The sequence below is a fragment of the Numida meleagris genome, chromosome 1 (assembly GCF_002078875.1).
Source record: "Numida meleagris isolate 19003 breed g44 Domestic line chromosome 1, NumMel1.0, whole genome shotgun sequence".
NCBI classification, from domain to species: domain Eukaryota; kingdom Metazoa; phylum Chordata; class Aves; order Galliformes; family Numididae; genus Numida; species Numida meleagris.
Window position 1 is genome coordinate 20,424,000 of NC_034409.1, and position 24,573 is coordinate 20,448,572.

A 24,573-nucleotide genomic window follows, 5' to 3' on the forward strand; every position below is an offset into this window, starting at 1 on the left:
GGAACAGGCAGATCCAATTGGTTAAACACAATAACAGTTGTGCCAGATCAGACCATGGGCCAGTCTAGCCCAGTATCCTGTGTCCAACAATGGTTCCTAAATTCCTAGGAAATAATACTCAAAAGGAGCATTCAAACAGCTCTGTTTCCTGGTATATTCTCCTCCTTGCCAGCAGTTTACAGCTCCTGGCCTTCCTGAGCCAGAATTGAGGCCTCTACACAGATCCTGTGACATTTTTTATTTACCCCTGCTATATATAGCTTGCTTTTGCTTTTCATCCGCAGACTGTTTTCACCCACAGACTTTTCCATTAGGAGTTTCCTGTAATCTCTACCAAAAACAAAAGACTTGGGCTTCACAAAGGAAGAACAGTCTCAGGACAAAAGGTTAAACAATGCTCTCTTCACAGTGCCAATTATCACATGGGAACACATAGCAAAGGAAATCTTTGGTTCAGTTAGTGAGAGATATAAGCTGTAGCACTCTGACTTTCTTACCTAATGGATTGGCACCACGAAATACTGCTTTCAAATCCTGTTGAGGCATATGTGGAAGAGATTCGATGTACTTTCTTGCCTAGGAATAGATCAATATACATACCATATGCATAGAGGTTACATTTTGCCCAACAGTAACAGTATCAGCTCTAAAAAAATCGAATACTCATTGTATTTCTTACACATGGGAAACCTTCTAAACAGTCACTCATATACATGACTATTAGGCAGGAGAGTTTGAAACAGGTGTACATTTCTCTAGGGGTTTTATGTTAGCACTTATGTTCTCACCTGTGCAAAATGGGAGCTCTCAACCAGAAATTGCCACCTAAATGATCTTTCAGTTACCCTCTGCAAAGCAGCATCATCCAATCTGCTTCCCTCCCTTCTCTCTCCCCTCAGGTGAGCAGTAGTTTCCCTAACCAAAGAACAGAGCCTGATTCTCCTAGGGCACAGACCTTCAGATGTTTAACAGATTTTACAGCTTGCCTTGTCTCCATAGCTGTGAAAGGCTCATCCAAACTCCACTAGGAAGGCCTACACTCATATCTGACCCACAGATGTCGGTGTGAAGCCTGACACCACATGATCCAAGGAAAGGGCTGAGCAGATAAAGAAATGCTATTCAGTGAGGAGGCTGAATGCTGATGGTAAAGGCTATAGACACAACCAGGAGTTCTGAAAACACAACAGCTAAAGAGGCAAGTTTGTTTCCTACCCAAACCGGTAGAATTCATGTCCTGGTGCTTGGGGTCCCCATGTGAAGGATGTTGCACTTTCCCTTGTTGAACTGCTTGAGGTTACTCTGACACATAATCTGTGCAGTCCTATGGCTACATTTAGGAAACAGATCCTGCTCCCTACACAGCTTTCTCTGCCATCTTAGTTTCTGCAGCTACTATGAATTGACATAAAGACATTTAAAATCATTACGTTACATAGCACAGTCTCTTTTTAAATGGTGTCCTAATTTAACAAGGCAGATCTATTTATTTTTTTCCTGCTGTTTCGAAGATACAAGCACATTCTATTATAATTCTAGACTACTATTAGTGACATTTCAGAATCTTAATAAGGTTCCCATCCTAATGGAAATAAAACTTCATGACTTATGTCTCCAACACATTAAAACAACATTAGCATTTTCCCCTTTTTACTGTAGGAGCTGACAGCAAGGCTTTCTTTTTCAACAGCTGTAGCCAATCGTGCAGAGAATGATGTTTAAAGTCTAGACAAACACAGGATTCACACCACCTCTTTTATGCCCCTAAATTTCATAGAGGTAGAAAACACATACTAGAATGTCAGAAATAAGTTTCCAGAGGCATTAGTTTAGGTGTATGAACAGTGCAGCACAGAGCTTTCACACATTCTTGCATGGAAGCTATGGACTAGGTAGAGACAAGATGTGAATTTATCTTATGACAAACATCTGTGGATTTGTGGATTAGTTTTTTCTATGCTGACATCAATTAGCACCGCTAATCCAACCATGACTGAATAGGATATGGTCAAAATTACCTCCAACCAATGCAGACCTGTCAAAGTATACTTAGCAACCATTCAGCTGTGTCTATATATTTGCCACTTAAACGCAACTAATAGAATCTAGATGTTTAAATTAATCTGAAAATAATGAAATGCCATCAGTTTAAACCAGTATTAACAATGAAAGACTGACAAAACAGCTCAGTAACTTGCGTTGAAAAATCCCGTTGATTTTTAGTCCCCATTTATTTAACACTCTACTGACAACTGAAAATAGGCTTGAGATTTCAGATAACCTCTGACTTTGCGCTTAGAGGAACAGAAAAAAAATGCTGCCAAAAACTAGCTGCATTAAGTAATACCTAAACCATAAGGACAAAAAAAAAAAAAAAAAAAAAAAAAAGCCAACCAAGGTGAAGAATGAGAGGGAAGGAATGGAATAGACACTCCCATGCACGAGACCAGTACTTCCAAGCAAGGTATGCATCCTCTTGGCGCTGCTCCTCTAGCTCAGTAGCAGCAGCCTGGAGGTGACCTAGCTGCAGTCCCACTCATTAACTTGTTTTTTGTGTTCTCCCTATGCTCTATAATTAGCCCCATGTAACAGTTTCAGAATCCCTATGGATCACCACGTCTGCTTAGACAAGAAATCAAAGACAAAACCAGACACCATCTCCAGTAAGTGTTTATGTTGTTTAATCTCAGAATCAAAAATCTCACTAACTGACTACTGCGGGCAGATCACCCATTTGTGCAGATCATTCTGAATGCATTATTGCAACAGTCACAGAATCTTAGTAACATATGAAGGCTACGCAAGTTCCTACGCTTCATGCAGCACAGCCCAAGACTTGGCCCAATCCCCTGGCCTAAGGGCTGATTCTCTTCCTGCCCCGTGGCTCTCAGGCGCTCAGTAGCCACAAACCCTGGGGCTGCGCACTGGCCTGTGCTGATGAGGTTTCATTGCGCCTGGATCTTCAAGAAAGGTAGTGTTGGTTTTAGGCTCCCCTACCCTTTCTACTTACTTAAACATCTAGCATTTTCTTTACTGAGTTCAAAGAAAACCATCAATATACATATGACCTGAAGAACAGCCATCAGTATTAGAGCGATGTCTATATGGAAAGCGTAGCTGTAGCAGAGAAACAAAGTGGAAATAGTTTGTCTACTAAATAACTGAAAAAAAAAATCACATGGAGAGTTAAAAGTTACATTATTAACAATTCAGATACCATCGTTAAGGGTGGACCTCACACAAGCATTCAGAGAGATGAATAAATACGAATTTTCAAATTAGGGTCTTATTCCAAATAAGATCACTCACGCAGAACGCAGTATTTGATTCTGATATCTCTGTTCCCCCACAACAATGTAAGATGTAAAAGTGAAGGCGACATCAGATTTAATAACAACAAAATAATGCTCTGAGTTGAACGTCAGTTTGAGTTCTTTTATTATAAGTATAGCTGAAAAAAAATCATCACGATCAATTGCAAACTCCTTTGAAACAGGAACAGGTATCAAAATGAATCCAGCTGACAGTCAAGGTATTTGGATACCTCTGAAAATAATATTTTCTGAACGGTGCAATTGTAGCATTATAAAAGAAAGATGATCTGAAGGTGAATGAAGCTCATTTCCAGATCAGATATCTCTGTCACACAATTAGAGAAGAATGATAAAACATGAGCTAACTCAATGAAGCTGTGAACTCACATGTTCCGACGATATCTTCTTCAGAAGTTCGGAACTGGGTGTACCCACAACTTCCATTATTCTCTTTAGCTGATCAATATCTACATTATTTCAGGAAAATTAAAGGCAACGTAATAAAAGTAAATGTCAGACAATACTGCAGGGTTCAACAATTCACGAGCTTTCATGCAGGTGGTTAAGATGTTAAAAACCATTAAGCAAGAAAATTCCATTTTAGTCCATTATCATAGAATCATAGAATTAGCTAGGTTGGAAAAGACCTACAAGATCACCTAGTCCAACCATCCATCCAACCATTGGATGATACAAATTCATACCTGCTCAAACCTAATTTGGAGTACCAAATTCTTTATTGTTTGTACTGTACTATGCCAATCTCTGTTGGGTGAGCCTGTAGGTAAGAAAACCGCCTACAAAAATATTGCTTCCCTGTCCCAGCTTCCAATTTAACACTCTTAAGGTGAATTTTAATAACACATTTATGTTTCAGTGATCTGAAGGTCTTCTGAAAAACAGTGCATCATATCAAATTGGACTAGATTACTAATCTGAGAGCTGGTAAAAGGAAAATTCTCAGTCGGTAGCTTTAAAAAAATGTTTTATATCAGTGTTAAGATTAAAAATTTTAAAATGTGCATTTTTCATTGTCACGTATGACCCGGGAAACACATTACATTTTTCCCTAGGGAATGTTATTTTACAACTCTATGTAAGTTGTAATATAATTAATTACATAATTGTAATCATATAGCTGTAGACAGTATTTTGTAACAGCAGAACATCTTATTTCTTGAAAGCCGGATGTACTGATTTTTCCACATAGTACATAACCAAGCAGTCTGAAGCACAGCGATCACCCAGGCAATGGGCATCTGAATGATGCCTGTGCTTACAGTAGAGCCTAATGAGGCTGACAGAAGAGTCGGGGGGAAGACCTGGCCTCTCACTTCTCTCAACAGCTTTTTCAGGTAATTCTAGCATATGCTGTTCTGCACCTGGCAGTGGCTTGGTTTCAGCATAGGTGTTGACTGTTGGGGAGGTTTAGAGTAGTAAGAAATGTCAACATCCAGTACAAAAGCATTTGCCTTCGTTTCTCACATTAAAAGCTTTCCTCTTCTGATGCAGTTATTCTCTCCTTCCTCATTACCATTACTGTTTGATTTTACTGCTCTCCTCAGCACCTGTTCTCTCATTTCTCCTGTCAGCACAGGCAGTGCCAATGGAATCCACAGCACAGTGCTGGAGGAAAGAAAGCACTGCGTCGCCCCTTTGGCACGTCTGGAAACTCTGGCTTTTTCGTAACAGGAAATGATATCTCTATTCATTCACTTATTATTTAAAAGTAATCTTTTTTGCACTTTAGGAACTTCCAGCCTTAGAGCAGTTTTAACTTAACATTAGCAAATAAAAAAATACTGCCACTATTCAGCTTCATTTTTAACGTATGTAATTTATGTAACATACACATGTGGAAGATAATGGTTCTTTTGTAACCAGGCTATTATATAAATACAGATACAACATAAGGAAGAAATGTAACTATTGCTTAGGAACATCTGCTCCTGTTTCTTTTTCTACTGGCGGGTCTCGTATTTAGCTGCCATACACACCAAAATGAAAGAATAACAAAAATGTTTACAGTTTTAGAAATTTGTTACCTGAAAAACATTTTCATACACTCGAGCTATTAGAAAAATGGAAGAACTAGACAGTATTTCTATAGCTGCATTTTTCTGCTTTTACTTAAGGATACAATCATCTCCTGGAAACAGGGCCTTCCCTTTCAATAACTCTGCCATGATGCATCCAACAGACCAGATGTCAACTGCCAAAAGTTGAAGAGAGAAATGCGTAGGATGAATCAAAGACATCAAGTGGAGTTGTTTCCATATACTATAACTATATTCAGCTGTAGTGAAATGAAGCCTCTGTAGCCTACCTGTTTGATTGTAGTGCATCCAGTTCAACATGATTTCTGGAGCTCTGTACCATCTTGTTGCAACGTAGCCAGTCATTTCATCATCGGTTTGTCGAGCTAAACCAAAGTCTAAAATCTACAGAATAATAAAAATAAATAGTTCTTGTTACTTTTGTAATGGGTACTGATTTTCCCCATTACCACCCAACGAGGGTTGGAAAAAGAGGATCTTTAAGGTCCCCACCAACCCAAGCTGTTCTATGATTCCGCGATGGTTTATATCTGAGTGCATCCAGCAGCTCAAGCACCTCTCCACCAGTGAAGCAAAACTGCAATACTGTGCATGAGCTCCTGTGCTCTCTCTGCTGCGTGGTGCTGCCAATGGGGACCATAGAGATACTTCCACGGTGATGAGTCAGGCCCTTCGTCCACTGAGAAAAACCTTACATCTTGCCTGAAGTTCAGTTTTCCTGTGACACTTGCTTTTTGAAAAATAAGCACTGTTGCTATAGAAATGAAACACTGTCAACTGGGAACATTTGTATAAAGCACCAACAGCAAAAGCCACTGGCCATAACATTCAAAGACCACGCAAGCAAATCACAAGCCCCAGAAGTTCTGCTGTCTCCCTCTCACGCCTCTTTCAGCACTGCTGCACGCAGGTAGCATTTACCCAAATCAAGCAGTGTTCTGATGCCGCTAGGAGGGGAACATATATCCTGCATAACAAGACACATTTACATCATGTGCCATCTGTTTTCGATAGAGCTCCCCCAGTGAAACAACAACAGGGCTCGGTTGAGGTACACATATTACTCATAGGCACGATGGCAGACTGTTCCCTTCCATATGTTCTCTCTTGGTAAGTTTACGTTGACAGGAAGTTACTTCAAATAATTTTTTCTGCTCATTTCTTTGCTTTCCATTTTTTAATTAGTGTCCAACTAATTGTGGAGCTAAAAGGTATCCGAGGCTTTAAGAGATGCTGTTGTGAACGTGTAACATTTCAGTCTCAGTGCTGTTTGTTACCTGACTATTTAGCACCTCTTCAAACAGAAATATGAATTCAAACCAGTCACAGCCTCCCATGCTGAGATCCAGTATGATCTGTTAAGCTGACGGCAAATCCTTTTCGCTGGCAGTACAAACATTTTAAGGATATAATTCAAAATTCTGCATTTATAATCCAATACAAAGATATTAAAAGTCTAAAGAAAAATGCTAAAGTATAGACAACACGTTAACATATTTACTTCTAATAAACATTAAGAGCATTATATATTTCTTTCAAAAATCCATGAGGCAAATAAGGCATGAATAAGGGCTCGAAACTTGAATACTAACGTCTTCATTATTATAAGCGTCAGCCATATTTTTTTTTTAATAGCTGATGCCTTCTATCAAATGCGTACAAACACGTTCTACATCTTTTTGCTTCTGTTTCCCTCTTGCTTGTACTTGGAAATATCCACTAGTTTGTTCCATTAGAAAATAATTTGGTATCAGAGGAAGTAAAGCTATAAAAATAAAGAAAGCAAAGAACAATGTAGCAAATGGTAGGAAGAAATGTGCACAGATAAAATAAAAGAAAACAAGATAAAAAGTCTCTTACAGTACAAAAGCACAGCACACATTTTAAAGTGAATGATCAGAACCAGATGAACTACAACATTTCACAGATGCTGAAGATATATGCATGAAAACATTAAAGGGATAATCATGAAACTCGCTGAGCATCTGCAGCTCTCACTAACCCAAACAGGAACTACAGTTTCTTACAACAGATCAGGATTAGCATGAGAACCTAAAAGCATTGCTCTTATTCAGCATTGCGATTTTTTTTTGCTGTTCTCACAATATTTGGAAACTTAAATCCCTCGCAGCTGGAATAAAGCAATTATATCAGAATCCCAGTCAGAGAAAGACAGATGTCATGGAGGAATGCTAAGCTACTCATTTTCAAGCTTTAAGGCTTAGGAAGCAAGTAGACTTCCCCTTTTTCCTCCAGAGCCTCATGCCTATTAGTTAATATTGCATCACACAGAAACAGAAAGATACGCATTTATATGGATATGTTAATTAACATAGTACCTGAATAGTGTGAATTACAGGTTTGTTTTCTTTTGGTGTTTTGGTGTTTTTACTGCCTGTAACTGGTAATATAGCGGGAAATACCGGCATCTTTCATATCATTTTTATTTAATTTAACTTGTATATTCTGTAGATATAAAAATGAAAGTTGCTACTTGGCCTTATCTAAACTTGGTAGGTGTAGACATCATAGGTTACAAATGCAAGAGATACCCAATTAAGTACTCTATCATGAGATGTGCTATTAGCCTACGTACAGTCTGTGAGGAACCAGGGAGGAATGCTTTGTAAAGAGACTTGTGGTGATAATAAATTAACATTTGGGAGAAAACACATGTTCATGGAAATATTTTTATGGCCAGGGAACAACAGCAGTAAACATACATACAAAATTAATGGAATCAGAAACAAAACTGGCAAACAGAAGTTTTTCCTTAGAGAACTGCAATATTGAAAGCTATTAAAACGTTCTTCATTACAACCGAATGATTCCTCATGCATTCTTCATTACAACAGAATGACTCTTACCCTCAATTCACAGTCTTCATTCACAGCCAGGTTACTGGGCTTCAGGTCCTGTACCAGAACACAGAGAGTCAGACAGGTACCATTTCAACCTTTGAAGGTATATTATAAATGTGTCTTAATAACACATTTGACGCATGGAGGGACACACTCCATTCATTTCTATTATAGAAATGAACAAACTCACCCTATGGATGATTCCAGCTGAGTGAATATACTGTGAAACAAAATGGAAAAAAAATGTAAAATTTGAAGTCAGAGGTTAGGAAGATGTAAGTCACTTGCTTTATCTTTTTGCTACTGGGCCTGACCATTTTATATACAGCAAAGACTTAGTCACACTACATACTCAAGGCAGATGGAGACATGACTAATTTCAAAACCTATCTGCTTTATCTTACCCAGAGATAGATATTCAGAAAAAGTAACTGTAAACACTGTCGTAATTGATACTTGCAGTAATTCTCCATCAAAAAGTTCTCATTTTGAAAATTCGAAAACATTGAAACATATTCCAATCTTACCTAGACGGCCATTTTGTGCAGCTGGTTTCTCAGTGCAGTCAGTGGCCTAGGGATCAATACGGCTGACACCTAAGTAATACGAGTTATCTTTCCATACTGGGAACACTGAATGCAGGAGGCAGATATTTGCTCCCCTGGACAAGATAGTGGCCAGAACAGACATCCAGGCATTGCTTCAGATCCACTTTCAGGAGGGACACAAAGTGGCGTTTCAATGATTACTTAGTGCCTCTGCTATTTTACATATAACATAAGACCTCAAAAACTGAGAAAAGCATAACCTGTAATTGCCTATAGTTCAACTATTAGGACTGACAGCCAATTTATCTATATAATCTTACTGGTAAGGACCAGGAAGCGCTCTGAAACATACTCTTCCATTCTCTAAAGAAGAAACTGCCATCTTTTAGGAACAGAGATTACGTGAAAAATGTTTGTATCAACTGGGGAAAAACCCAAAGAAAACAAAATTGCATTCTCTTCATTCCAGGCCTACACACTGTTTATCAGTGGGGCAGGGACACACTTCAGTGCTCTTCACAATAACTGTAAACAGCTGAATGCAGAGGAAACCAGATCACTGCTTGCAACAGAATTAATTGCATTCAGGTGCTGCTGAGAAGGGCTGCTGTAGTACCACCAAGCAGCTCTGCTGGCCTGGTCAGCAGCCTGCCGTGCTGCCCCATCCCATCCCAACCCTTCACGCGTTCCAGTGGGATCTGCAGGGCTTGAAGCTCCCAGACAGGTGTACCAGTGAGTCCAAGTATAAGGACAAAAGTAGTAATGACTGCAGCTTAGATGTAAAGAGGGAGCTATCTCTGATCAAACGTTCAGCTAATGAGATATGAGAATGTCAATTCCAAGCAACAAACAACTCCCCCTTGGAAACAGACATAGTGCATTTCTGAAATGAATGTTCACTTTTGAGCACAACTGTTACTTAGCTCTGACACAACACAGTCTTGTATTCAAAACTGTGAGCTGGATGATTAACTCCGGATTCATCCTCCTCCTTAAGCTATTAATTTAAGGAAATGAGACAAAGCAATTAAGGGCTCAGTTCTGCAATCCCTCTTCACTAAAACCTGCACTTAAATTGACAGAACTCACAAGCACGAATAAGAATTATCCTCTCAGGCACCAGGTGACTTCCTCAAAACCACACAGTAAACGCCCCAGAGCTTTCTATCACAGCTTGTTTTTAAACATAAGTTATTTTCCACATCAAAAATATCAAATATTATGAAGTTTACTAAAGCAGCTGACCTCTCTGTTTTTTTTTTTTTTGCATATGCCTGGAAAAAAACCCTCAACACTGGCTGAGGAAAATGTTTATCATCTAGTACTGGGAAGCTTTTTCTAAATCTGCTGTTTATAGACACTTTCATGTTTAATGTCAGCAAAATGATACATACTTTAGCTCTTTAGGAAGAAAATTTTGCTGCAGTTTCATTGCCAGTTGCCTACATGATTGAGTTGTATAAACTTTAACAATATGATTAAAGGAAACAATGAGTTTAAAGGAAGAATGAATTTCAAACAGGCTCATGTCTTTCAAAGCAGAAATGTGAATTAATTGCAATGTTAAGCTTTAACAATTTTGCATTCTTCGTAAGTTTTTCATTACTTTCCCTTGACAAAGAAAATGTCTGAAGCACACAGTGTGTGCTAGAGAACACCTTCACTTGAGAGACCAGCTAACAAGTGCATCTCCTTCAATAATAGCTTAAACAGACACTGACCAAAAGTCAGTGTTCAAGGGAAAGGCTCCATGTGCACTGCGCATGTCACCATTTGCAGGCTTGAGGGTTTGTTTTTGGTTAGTAAAATAATCAAAATTTCTGAAATGTTTGCTGCTATCTGGGCACTTGCAATGCAAACTGAAGTGTTTTAAGTACTGAATCAGTCATTACAACAGTCATTACCACAACATCTTGGTTGCTCTCTCGTATATATCCTTATATTCAACCAATACCTTAAGTCCTCGAAGTAACTGATATATAAGAAACTGTATATGGTCATCTGTTAACTTCTGGCACTTCACAATGTTATTCAGGTCAGCACCCATTAAATTTGTCACAAGATACCTGTGAAAATAAAACAGACCTTGCAGAAGAAAACAAAGAAACATACCTCATTTAAGATTGGCAGAATGCAAATCCTTGTAAAAGCAGCACAACTAAAGAGTAACTACACACTCCTGTTTAGATTCCTTTTCCATTTTCTACTCATATATGGTTTATGTCCCTCCAGTCAGCTATAAGCTCTAATAACGGAATCACAACCACGAGATTTAATATGGGGAAAAAGAAAAATCCTTACGGTACATTACAAGCTTTTATCTGTTTTTCTCTCCATGAAATACTAGAGCAATTCAATCAGGGGAGAAGTCATCATGCCTCATGAGCAGGGATTCTGACCAACAGAAAAGTGGCAGCTTGGGGCCTCTAAACTACAGTTCCTGTGAGGAATATCTGATGATGGAGATTAACATCAAACTGGTAGAAATAAGAGTGTTTTGTGTAACTTCTTTCCCTCCCTCCACTGCATTTTATTTTATCTTTTTAAATTCTTTTAGAAATATTGATTCATCTCCAAAAAAAAAAAAAGCGTTGGGACAAAAGTATGCATCTATCGTTTCTAGTTCCCATTTGCGTAATTTTGCCCCAGAGGAGTTTGGCCACTGATTTTCATGGATAAAAAAATATGTTAGTTAGTATTTCCTTTTCTAAACTGTTTACATAGTTCCTTATAGCAGATGTAAGCCAAGAGCAACTCAGTATATATGGTGTGTTTGAGTAACACCAAATTACAACTGGCTCTAGGTTATCCATGTATCTAATTTACCTTGTCTAAGCTAGCCAACAGAACACTTTCCTGCTTTCTGGAATGATCCCATCTGCCTTTGAAAAAAACAATCTACAGATAACAAATAGTTGAACCGAACAAGCTTTAAGTTGCATTTACGCAACACCAAAACATTTATGAGATACTTACAGTCTTATAAACAATCATTCAAAAAAGTACTGCAATGAGGCCTGTCATCTTGCTTTTCTTTTTACGGGAAAAAATTAAAAAAATATATTGGTTTTCTTCATAAAGAGCCAAATTTGGCTTCAAATCTACCACAAAAGTATGTGCTCCCTTTCTAAAAACAGAGTGCCACTTGGTTACTTATGAACTAGTCAGAATTATTTTAAAATGTTACTTACACTTCATTAAAATTTTCTATTGATGTTGCAGGTGTAAAAACATCTAGCAATCCTATAACCTGAAAGACAAGGGAGTTTACATTTTATTTTTAGAAAAACAGAAAGCAACATACAATTAGTATTGACAGCGCTTAGAATTTTTGACAGGAAGCTTACAAACACATGGCACGTGTTCACCTTAAAGACTCAGTGTAACCTGCATAACAGGTTCTCCATGACCAATTAAAAAATCTATTAATTGCAAAAAGTAGAATGGGACTTTAGATGTTCATAGAAAGTCAGGAAATGTAATGTCTTATTACAGAAAAGCTGGTATATGGCTTGTACACTCATTATACTTAGGATTATGTAAAATTCCACAGGTTATCCCATTTTGCTGTCAACTAACATTTTTAGCATCCCTTCTGCATGACACTTTTCAATTCTCTGTATTTTATTCAGGCCTGAATTCATCAAATTACTTTTAAGCAGGTGAATACTCCCTCTGAAAAAACTGTCACATACACTTAAATACTGAATTCTTTGGGACCTGATGTACTCCTATCGTTCATCTAGATGTTACGCTGCCATTAATTTCAATGGGAGTATTTGTCCTTAATTATTCAACAGAATCCAAATTCAGCAAAAGCAAGTTTGAGGTAATATTCTCCTGGACCAGTGTTTCAATAGCATCCAACAGCACTGAGTAGAATGCTCTATTACTTTCATTACAGGAGAGCAGAACCACTTGTTTCAGATTTCATTAGCTGGATCTCCAAGATCAAAGTAGATCATTTTGCAGTAAAAAGGCAGCATTTTACTGGAAGTCTCTACAGTCCAGTGACTTCGTTATAGGTGAGGTAGCTAGGTTCAGATATCTTGGGTAGGCAGAAAGAGTTGTACGCCCTTTTCTAACAGGACTGTACCAAACTGAAGTTACACCTATATTACAAACTGGTGTCATAATAAATCTGAAAGGAAAGCACTCACTCTTCACTTACATTCTCATGCTTCATGTGCTTCAGCAACCTGAGCTCTCGGTAGGTCCTCCTTGCATGAATAAGCGACTGGAAAGGTCTTGAAAGCTTTTTTACTGCCACCTTCTGTCTTGTTTTGGTATCATAAGCTGAACTACAAGAAAAAGAAAGTCCACGTTGAAAGCACACTTTATTTCAAAGCTCTCCCATCGTTCACTGGGTTTTACTGGAGAAACTTCTGCACTGCAGGGGATTCTCACTCCTTCCTGTGTCCTCTTTTACCTTCCACTCATGGGCTGCAAGTGGGAGAAGCCAGGCAGCAGTAACCATGATTCAAAGACAATTCCCATAACGTTTCCTCAGGCAATACCAGTAATAAATGAACAACAGGTACGTCCTGAACTTCACAGATCTTGCTGACATATAGCATGTGCTTAACTTGAGACATGTGGAGATATCCCACTGACAAGAACACTAAACACATGAGCATTTGCACAAGAGAGAGACCTACGGTTTGTTGTGCATTAAATGATATGAGAAGTGCAATACAGCACAGTTAAACACTGTCTGTCATGGAGCACAAGAATTGAAATGATCTCTTTATATTTTACTTTGTGTCATCAAACAGTATGATTACAAAAAGATTCAGTTTGCTACCTTCTCTTATTAAGAAAAATATTGCTTTAATTTTCTATTTATTCATTAAATTAAAAAATTTGTTCAATTAAAATACTTTGAAATGTCAGTTTATAAAGTGGATAACACTATCTGCAATTGCTAGCAACAGCATTAGCAAGCACAGACCTTAATACATTCATCTTACTGAACTTATTTTTGAATTACAAAACACTAAAAATTAAATGACATGAAAAATGCACAGTGCAGGATGACGAGAGGCAATAGCCACACTAGATGCTATTAGGTCCTTGCAATCAGTTTTTAAAACACTTCTGACAGTTTTGAAGTGTTGGAGGCCAGGCTGGATGGGGCCCTGGGCAGCCTGGTCTGCTGAGTGGCATTCCTCAGAATGAGAAGAAACAGATTTAATCAACAAATTTCTTCCAAGAACCATGGAAGGAGTGAGTCACTCACAAGATCAATGAAACAGATAAGCAGATTACTTAGCTAGTTTCTCACAAGCATCACAGTATTGGATCTTCAGGGAAGTTTTAAAGGTTGTGCCTTTGCAGAGCACCTCAGGAAGGGCATTCCCCAAGCAGAAGAAAGCAAGCATAGGAAGTGGGAGAAAACCTGTTTCACTCGTAGGAGTGGGTGGAAAGGATACCATAAAGACACTTGTTCTGACACAGTTATTCAGGATATGAGGACATCATGTTCCTCAAATATGCAGAGAAGCTCAGAGAATGAATGGTGCAAAAGCTGACAAGTAGAGACACCCTAAATTCCACAGGATCAGCCACAGACACAACACGAAGGTTGCAAAAGTAAATCTGAAGAAATAAAAAGGAAACCAGTACTTTGCTGTTAGTACAACAAAAATGCAGTGTAATTGCCATGAGTGTAATCCTGGTCATTTTACAGTGAAAAAAAGGCATGTTTATACAGATAAATAAATAACATTGCTCAAAACAGCAATCTGTGTTTAACATCTCAGCTCTTCTGGCAATTCACAAGCCTCCCCACTTAGGCTTGTACTGGTTTTTGAAATATCGTATACATTATACAAGGCTAGGAGGAATTAAGTTTTAAATCCCATTATCATGACACATATCCCTCTCCCCCTAGTTCTAAATTCAAATGTGGGTTTTAGTAGTTTAAAAACTGCTGATCTTTAAGATGGATTGCTTTTTACTCTCCATATGACTCAAGGCTGCAAAGCTTTCAGATGGTATAAAGAATTCTTATGACAGCAGCTTTTTAGACCCAGAATGGAAACCCACAGGAAGAGAGAAAGAAAAAAAAAACAAATACCAGCTTGAGTTTTGGGACCTTCAGTGGGAAAGAATGAATTGAAGCTGAACAGGCCAGGAGCAGTCTCGATTTAAATGCATTCTCCCACAGTCAAGAAACCATAGAGAATGGTAACGAGCTAATGCCTTCAAGCCTTTTCCTTTCCTGGTTTACCATTATCATAATTCAAGCTATAAACACTGGAGCATTCAAAATGATAGATTTCACTTTGTTAGAACACTTTTGTTTGTCAGATTCAAGGATTCCTTGCATCTATGACCTCTGATCACTGTTTCCAAGCAGCAGGCCACTGACCCATTCCTCCCCCTCTCTGATTTTCAGACTGAATCTCTCCCTCTCCCCAATGCATCATCCCAGTTGTGATCTGAGTCATCCCCAGATTCCCTTGCAGTCCCCTGAGCAGACTGTTAGCAGCAGGAGCATCCATTTCCCTTCCTGTGCCGCTCTCTCAGAGTTCCAGGCTTTCAGACCCTGTCAGTGGGCAGCCACGCAGCTCTGAGGGCCCACCTGGCTGGCACCTGCAGGAACCCTCTCTGCGGCTGTCACCAGCTGCTGACCAAGGTGATTCCAAACAGCTCCTCCAAAACAAATGTGTTGTTAACTGCCCAAAGGCCTGCTGCTATTAAAAAAGGGGTTAGAGGCCCTCACCTTCCCTTACTGTGCATTACACTCTTCATATACTCTCTACCCCTGCATTTAAACTAGAGAGGCCTGCTCTGTATTTGCAGCATCTCATAAAGACCTGACAGAAACTCACAGCTCGCTTGTCTTTTGTGAGGTACTTTCTACTGATGCAGGTCCTTTGGAGCACAGGCTTCAGCTCTGGCAAACCAGTTGTGAAACAGCTGCTTATCATTGGCAAAAGCATAATCCTTCCAATGATTCAACTGCTGCATCCTTGGTCTCCTTCCATTCACTTACACTGAACTGATTATTTATACTGCGTTATGTAGCTGGACACAATAATGCTACAGAGATAAACTTGGATACTTGTAAAGGAATATCATCTCCCACCTCTAAACTGTTCTTTACTTCTAGCATTTCATTTGTTGAAAACAATGAAAATGAGTTTTTAATTGTGTAATTTCATTGAGCCTTCTAACATTGCCATCAAGAGGTATGCTCTCGCACCTCAGCAGTATATGGGAACACCACTTTAGCTAAAATTTCTATCATGTCATAGAAAGAAACACAAGTCTAACTATTTTCTATTTTACAAGAAACAACATTGTACTCATCTTAGCAATATCTTTTTTAGATATGATTGTTCTTGACCCAGAACCCCTGGCAGTTACGCCAGACATTTTTTGCTGTCCTTTCTCAGATCAAGGAAATAAAAGAGTCATTATTTTCTCTGAAGGGATGGCATCATTGTGGCACAGATAAGAGACTTTCGCTTGGTGTAACTTTCAATCGCTGCTTAAAATAGACACACCTTTCCAGTGTTGTCAGCTCCTGTATCTAATATTTCTGTTGACGTTCCACCAGATGAAAGAACAATCTCTATTTATATGCACATTTTTTCACTTCTTAAGGCTTCAAAGAAAAGTTTGCACAGAAAAAGCCAAAGTAGTCCAAAAATTCAATAGACAAAAAGTCCAAGATTTTAAAATGGTTTCAAGCTGATTTCATGACTTTGATGGGGTATGGATTTTTAGTGCTGAAGTTTATAAATATTGATTATACATATAATCATTTCCACAGTATCCATGGCTCATCTATCCTCTGAGGTTGCAGACCGGTAATACTGGACAAACTACTCCTGCGCAGCCTGCCCACATCCTTCAGGGTTTTTTGGATTAGGAGCACAACGTTCAGCTATGGCTGTTTAGCCTTTGAGATCAAATTTGTTCCAGCAGCTGGAGGGCTGCTTGTGGGAGCCCAGTCTACCGGGCCATGCATGGGGCCAACTTATATCCTATTTAGTAAACTCCAGTATGCAATGCAGGAATTTCAGGGAATCAATAGGGATCAATAGGTCCGATTCCTATTCCCGGGATCAATAGGTCCAATTCCTGAACTTAATAAATGCTTTGGGCTTTGGGAGGGCTTATTAGCTGGGCACAGTACTATAAAAGGAGTCTGGAGAAAACCCAGTTTGAATGAAGTGCTGAGTCTAGTAAGTTCTCCTTATTCCAGGAGTCAGTTGCAGTCTAGCTGATGCACAGTGAAGGCATGACCAAAGCTGACCGTGTGGTGCCAGCATGGTGCATCTGCAGCGAACTCCCAGTTTACCCTGTTACCTGTATCAGCTGATACTCCATGCCCCATCACCACAGACAACCATAAGGCTTTGGTAGGCTGAAAAGTGTGATTTTATGTTTGTAGAAGCACTGTATCCATAAAAACAATTGTTTTAAGAGATTCTTAGTCTAAGAGATTAATTTAGGATTAAGTGCAAAAACAAAAACAAAAACAAACCAACAAAACACACACACAGAAGGCTAACACTTCCAATTTATTTTATACAACTCAGTCTCAGCTTGTGAGGCTGATACCCCTACATCACCACACGTTTGACATCTGGTTGGACACTATATACCAAACCTGGAGCAAATATGATGCACAAGTCAATCCTTAAATTTGTTGTGACAATGATATGAGGTTTGGGTTTTCCACATAATGTTCAAGGCTACTGCTTTTACTTTTCCCAGCACAGCACAACACAGGAGTTTCTTTCCTTCACTGGCCAAACCAGAGGAGACACTTCCCAGAATAAGTATTCCCTACTGCATGTAAATATAAAGGGAAAAATCAAAGAAAACAAAGTGCAATTCATGCTCAAAACACAGATTAATGTGAGCAGAATTTTAATAATTTTGGTAAGAAATAAGTTAACATCCAGAAAACAAAACAGAAAGTACACAGAATTTCTGCCACATATTTAGCACAGCCACACTTTGAGTTCTTGTCCACAGATTGTAACACCCTTTCACATCCCCACTGACTCCTCCCATTGCAGGAGATATGAATATCTTTGTGCCAAACGTCTCTTTGTAACATCCTGACTTCCTAAAATAACAAAAAACCAGGTAGCAGCAGCAAAAGGGTATATGTGAGGAAGCACCAAGGGGAAGGTATGAAAGAGAAGTCAGCATACAGAGAATAGAAGCACTGATATAGGCAGCCCTTGCTGCAGTACGCATTGGCACGTACATCAGAAAAAGTGAGATGCGCAGGAACCCTGCCCTGACACTTTCTATTGCACAGTCTGTCATCTGAGCTCCTCACAGCTGCCGTGAATGACAACTCTTTTTATGAGGGCTGCTCCAAAAGAAATACTTCCTACATTATGATGGTGGCCCACGATATCAGAGGTGGATGTTGGTAGTATGGCAGTAGAGGCGAGCCTTCCCACAAATATCCCATTACATGTTGTAGCTGTGTGGCAGATGGCAGCAGAGGGGCAGTCTGACAGAATGGCGTCTGACATGGATGTACGCATGAAGCAAAGGTGTGTCACTGAATTCCTCCACGTGGAAAAAATGGCACCCACTGACACTCATTGATGCTTGCTGAACACTTGAGAACACTTATGAGATCAAGCAGTGGATGTGAGCACAGTGAGGCAGTGGGTGGTGCGTTTCAGCAGTGGTGACAGTGACAGTGGGTCACCTCTGCTGGCGCAGATTTTCAAGAGCAAGGCATGCAGGACGTTGCTTATTGCTGGTGAAAATGCACAGCTGATGGTGGTGATAACGTTGAAAAAGAGTGCTCTGTAGCTGAGAATTTGCTCCATCAAATAGTGTTACCGTGCTCTTTGTATAATATGTGAGCACACATGTATAATATGGTTTGGAGTTTTGTTTGCAAGGTTTAGTTTGTGATTTTTGTCTTCTGGGTCTTCTCCAAGATCTTCTTCTTCTTCTTCTTCTTCTTTTTTTTTTTTTAAATAAATCTCTCTCTCTCTCTTTTTTTTTTTAAATTGTGACTACTTTTTTTGAGATGTGGAATATCTCTACAGGTACATATAAGTATATTTGAAGATATGAAGATAGAGTTAGCTCTTCTCAGTGGTGCCAAGAGCCAGGACAAGGAGTGATAGGCACAGACTTGAACACAGGAGGCTCCATCTGAACATCAGAAAGCACTGCTGTGCTGTGCAGGTGACACAACACTGGCACAGGCTGCCCACAGAGGCTCTGGAGATCCCCGGGCATCTTAAAAAGCTGCCTGGACATGTGGCTGGGCACCCCTCTCTGGGTGTCCCTACTTGAGCAGGGGTCGGGCCAGGTGGACCCACAGGTCCCTGTTAACCTCACTCATTCAGTGACTGTGTGAACAGTCTTTAAAAAAAGCACAGACAACATCTGCCCAGCACCCAGAGATGGACCACAACAGCCACTGGTAGCGCAGCAGGAGAAGAGCAGAGCGAGGCCACCCGTGGTAAGATCAAGCCCAGCAGCTGAGGAACTGGTCCATTTGTTTCTTCTTTATAAATGGTTTGTTACTTTACACAAATTCAAATCAGTGACTTCCGCCCATTAAGATTTAGAGTTTGTATTTGTTAATAAATCACACAAATCACAACACATATGTGCATTGGAAGGAACCCACGGAAAAAAAAATGAGACAGTAACAAGACAAAGGGTGGGAGGATGAGCAGTGGGCAGCTCTGAAACAACACATTAATCTGTTCATTAGAGAAAAAGAACTTCCTTAATGATGACAGGTTATTCATTGTAAAATTAGATTCTATCACTTGGATGTTTTTCCACCACACTATGCTGAGCACTGGCATCAATTGTTTTGGCTTTAGTTCAATCACTGTCAATTATCTCAGATTAATTTAGCACTAGCCCTAAACATAAAAGTAGGAAATATCTATTACATACGCAATATAACTGTTCCTTAGCCAAAATAAAAATAAATACATACTTTTAAGCAGACCTTGCAAAAGCATTACGAAATAATTCCTATGCATTTGTTTACATGAATGCATTACCAATCTTCTTTTAATGATAATATGTATCATTGTGCTGGATCAGCCTCTGCATCTACAAGCTCATTTTCCTTTACTGGTCTGTCTCTTGTGTCTCCACAGTGACTTAAATTTTCAAATAACTTTGAAGAGCAGCCACACTTTTCTAGGTGAGTTATAGATAGTATAGCTTACATCAGTGGGAGTGATGCATTTAAAATTACCCTTGTGAGAGAAACAAACAAAAGGTTGGGGTCATAAGCTGTTAGCTTCTCTGCACCTGCAGCCAACTCATGGATACTAAAATAATGTGTTTTAGACAGCCTATAAGCCCAGTGCCAGTATTTAAGCAAGAAAATCAGTCAATTGCCACAAAGCCAGTACGATGCTAATGACAAATGTATTCTGTCCAGCATTTTGTTAGAAAAGACCACAGGCAGCTACAATCTGTGGGCTCAGAACCTAATGCCAGAATCACTCCCAGTTAAAACCAATATAAAGTTTAACATGAAAAATATTAGCGCTTTCAAGTACATTACATAAACCTAAGGAGACAAAATCTGATTGACATTCTTGTCCTTCTTTTTCCTGTTCCTCCCCTACTGCTCCTTCACATTTCCTGTTTTCTCTCTGCACGCCGGCCAAAATATTAAATGATAGCCCTTTGTTCTCAGGTCACGTAGGAGTTTTGAAACGCCCTCTCCTCCTCCTCCAACCATACGCACAGAACTAAGAGATGGCCTTTTTGGCACCCACTGCCTAATAGAGGATTCTCAAATTCCCCAGCTCCCTGGGAAGCTGTGTGGAAGTAACCAGGCTCTCGGCCTCTGGAACAGGGATCATGCATCCTAGGCCATTGCAATCACAAGACCTGTGCCAGTGAATGCTGTTAGCTGTGCCACTGCTCTACCGTGCGGTCAGGAAGGTGCATATTATAGCAAACTGTTCTGAAGCAGGGACAGAGGAAGCCCTCTACTGAGAATTTTTATTTTGCTGATGTATTCCTACAACCATACAGAAGGCCGTAGTTCTTTACTTCTCACTGTCTTTCTGCCACAACTTGCTCATCTTGTGCTCCTCATCTCTTTTGCATCTCATGTGCCCCTGCTCCCTAAGAAAGTTCCCATCAATTCCGCATAAAAGAAAACCAACAAAACACAAATAGGACTTCCATGCTTCTTGAGCTTGCATTTTTTCAGCCTTCCTACACCTCGTTCCACCACACTCCTCATGCATGTTTCTCATCTGCTCTCTACTCCCCTGGCTTAGCAAGAGCATCCTACCTACAGATGTCTGCCACAGTTATTTGCAGCTCTTCTCATCCTTCTCTGCAAACAGTTTCTTCCTGATTCAGTATCTTTCACTGAATACATTCTTAGACACTTTCAGTTGAAATATGAACCTTGACTCCACTGAGTCCCACCTCCGTTTCCTTTCCAAAGTCAGTATCTGCACTGTTTGAGTAACTGGAAAACCCACTGTATGAAACAGGACAAAAGGAATGACATGCAATCCACACTCCACCCCGTACTCCAACAAAGCCACTTTCAACCAGCTCAAGTGCTGGCCTCCCAGGCCAATGCTTAGAAACACTGTTCTGACTTCTTCCTTCCCTGATCTTTCTTTTGAAGCTTGGATAGCAACTATGTTAACGTGTTTTTTTGTATGTTTCCAGTAAAATATAACCATATTTAGGATTAAGTTCAGCCCAGCCCCTGTATGTGCACTGGAAACAAAAGATCTAGTCCACAGGAGAAGCAGCCCAAAGTGAGTCCACTGAAATCAACTGGCTCTGCACGTGCCTGGGATTCTGCCTCAACCCGTAGAAATCTTTTGTTTCCATCCGTATTTACACACAGGAGCTGTGTGTTATTACTACTCTAAAAGCTTATCTAAGCATACACTATTTAAACAAATATGAAATGTCACAAGGACACATATCGTAATTCCAGTAAGGTGAGTTTATAGTTGAAATCACACACTCAGTCCCTTTACAAACATTACCATACCATATCATATCGTAACAAAAGACATCATGAACAATCTTGGATGAAGGAATTTTTTGCTTCGGTAGTCAATTTATATCAGTTATTTTTTGTTTGCTTTTAATTTACACAGGTGGTTCAGCATCTGTTTAGGGACCCTCAATGGAAAAAGGAGGGTCTCGGTGATCTTATATTCCAGCCTCGCAAGGTACTGCCCTCAACACACTAGTGAGACAGTCTAGCCAGCAATCACAGGACTGGGTGGATGGGGGAAAAAGCAGTTAAACTTTGGGATTCAAGTCTTCCATTTCTATTTTTCCACCTGTACTTCCTCAAAGTTAAACAGAAGCCTAAGCTACCCCTAGCTGTACATGAGATAGCCAGGACAAAACCGTAGTGGATCTTAAGAGTGCACTTCATGTGAGCAGGGTGCAGGGACCTGTTTAAGTGCAGCACTGTGTGCACAACCTCAGGCAGATTCTGCTCACCCACTTCCCAATCTGCGGCCTGTGTCATCACACTCGGACTTAGCAGCCTACTTTCTAAAACGTATTTTGCAACCTGAGTTTGTGCTGGGCATTGCACGCTCTTGAAACTAAAGGAGACCAACTGCATGAAGAAAGGCAAAACGTATGGACAGAACAGCACAGAGAAAGTACTGCTGATAGCAAAGGCCCCTGAGGAAACTGTAAACGTTTCTGTTTGGGAAGAAGTCCTTGACACGCTTCTGTTGATGCCACAGGCTGGGATCCTGGTTAGGAGCGGTATCACCCCAACAGCTGGTGGATTGAAACACACCTCGGGTCATTATTTACAAGTCAGAGCCACAGCACATTTGATGCATCTGCATGTAAAAATTAACCCAATGCAAGTTCCACTGGACTTAACGAACTGTCAATAAACTGAGCCAAAACACAGCATCCTGACTCAAATTCTTCTACTGATTTTGAGCTGCGAGCAAAAGAAGTGAGCTTAAATTCAAGTATCTACATTGTACTTCTTATTACCAAATATCGCTTTGGTCGCACAAATATCCCGTGTTGCAGATAAGTTACTGTACAAGAGGAAAGGGAAGGACTAGAAAGAGCTTCGCTGAGGCAGAAAACAGGAACTTTGTTCTTGTCCTAAATCCAGTGTTTGGAGTTCAGGACTTTGGCTTCTATTCAGCACAGCACTTAAGAATTTGTTTAATTCCAGTGGTTCCTGTAAGACTTAAACACGCTTTTTGACATTTTCCTGAATAGGAGTACGATTATTCACAGCAGCAGTACAGCATGTATCTCAGGGGAACGGTTGTGTCTCGTGGGTCTCCTGGGTAAAGCATGAGCTTACAGAGGGAAAAAATCAATTTCAACAGGGACTATAAATAGACGGCTTTTCTGAGACATGAGTCTTTTCCTCACATTCAGGACCTGTTTGGGCTTGTAGCTCATCAATGTTAACAGGACTATTAATGTAGAGTAATATTTCATTACTGCACTCAGTGCTTAAACAGGTATTTTAGAGTGAACCTTTCCTACAGCATCCTCATTTCCTACAGGACCCTCCTCTTCGTATGCCAGCTCCTGGGCCTCCTCATTGACAAAATACTGGGATTTGCTTCACAGACAGAAAAAAAAAGTACCATAAATTAACAACACTAACCCTGTTAAAAACAGCCACAACAAAACTCCAGCTGTGCTGCGAGCAAACCACATGTTTTCATTTCCACTGCAATCTCTCAAACCTTGACACCTCATTACAAAAGCCAGCAGAGTGGGTTTTCCCCTTAAAGCTACGTAAGCACAAACAGGAGAAGTAATCAGAAACACAGGTTTAATTGGAAAATAACCGTAGTTATTGTCAGATGGTATATCCAGCTTCTCCTTTGTAAAATCTCAGAGAAAAGGAAGACTTTTGTGATCTAAATAAACCATACCCTTGTGAAACTATTCACAAGAACCAGATGGTCCCAGGACTGCACAGCAGCAGGTAGCACTCCATGGTGCTGGCCCACGTTTCCCTGGTGCAAGCATAAAACCAAAATAATAAAGAATTAAGAGAGAATTCTCTAGTCCCGAGTGTTCCTGCCGGCTGGAAGGGGGTTCTTAAATCCATATTCCTATTTTACACATGGGGCATTTCACAGAGCTAGAGGAAGAAGCAATAAATAAGAAACTCCACAAATGTTCTCAGGCATCTGACTGTACAGAGGGAAAAGTTTTGTGAACTGCAAAAGGCTGAGTTCTATGGAACCTTTTTCTGTGCAGCACATTCACTTCAAGGCCCGCTATAGATAGCTTTTCAAGTAATTCCACTTGGCTTATAAAAGCAGCGTGATTCTTTTTCACAAACTCCTTAAACATTACTGTTATTTCCAAAAACTGCCTCAGAGCATTTTAAAAGACGGCTCCGCGCATCAAAGAGCCAGCCCTGCGCTGGGAGCGCAAGCCTGGCACTGTAATTACTAAAACCCAGGAGCGCTGCGCGATAAGCGACGCGAGAAACCCCCACACAATACAAAGAGCCCGAGCCCCCCGTCCTGGGCAGCAGCGCTCGGCGGGACCGCCGGTTCTGCGGCAGGCAGGGGCGGAGGGCAGCAACAGGCGGAGCGCTGTCCGCCTCCCGCCCGCGCGCACCGTGACTGTGCAAGATGCTCGGCGCGGGGCAGGTGTCACAGAAGCGCGAGCGGCGCGAAGGGTCGGAGCGGAGCGCTCGGGGCAGCGGCACAGCGCGGGGCGCCGCGCGGCACCACGGCTCCTCTCGGCGAGCTCCGCTCGGCGGGCGCGGTTGCCCGGGTTACGGCGAGGCACGGCCCGGCCCCGGGGC

At 40.4% G+C, this 24,573-nt stretch overlaps 1 protein-coding gene across 1 annotated transcript in view; it reads right to left on the reverse strand.

Moving 5' to 3' along the window:
- LOC110392503 (mitogen-activated protein kinase 11) overlaps nt 1-24,573 on the reverse strand; it is a 30,465-nt gene that overhangs the window by 5,414 nt on the left and 478 nt on the right. Inside the window, exons 2-10 of the mRNA XM_021384751.1 lie at nt 12,952-13,081; nt 11,972-12,030; nt 10,735-10,846; nt 8,423-8,452; nt 8,239-8,286; nt 5,641-5,755; nt 5,455-5,526; nt 3,702-3,781; nt 498-576 (exon numbers count right to left, since the gene is read on the reverse strand). Of these exons, the coding sequence (XP_021240426.1) occupies nt 498-576; nt 3,702-3,781; nt 5,455-5,526; nt 5,641-5,755; nt 8,239-8,286; nt 8,423-8,452; nt 10,735-10,846; nt 11,972-12,030; nt 12,952-13,081 (725 nt within the window). The remainder of the gene's footprint in view (nt 1-497; nt 577-3,701; nt 3,782-5,454; nt 5,527-5,640; nt 5,756-8,238; nt 8,287-8,422; nt 8,453-10,734; nt 10,847-11,971; nt 12,031-12,951; nt 13,082-24,573) is intronic.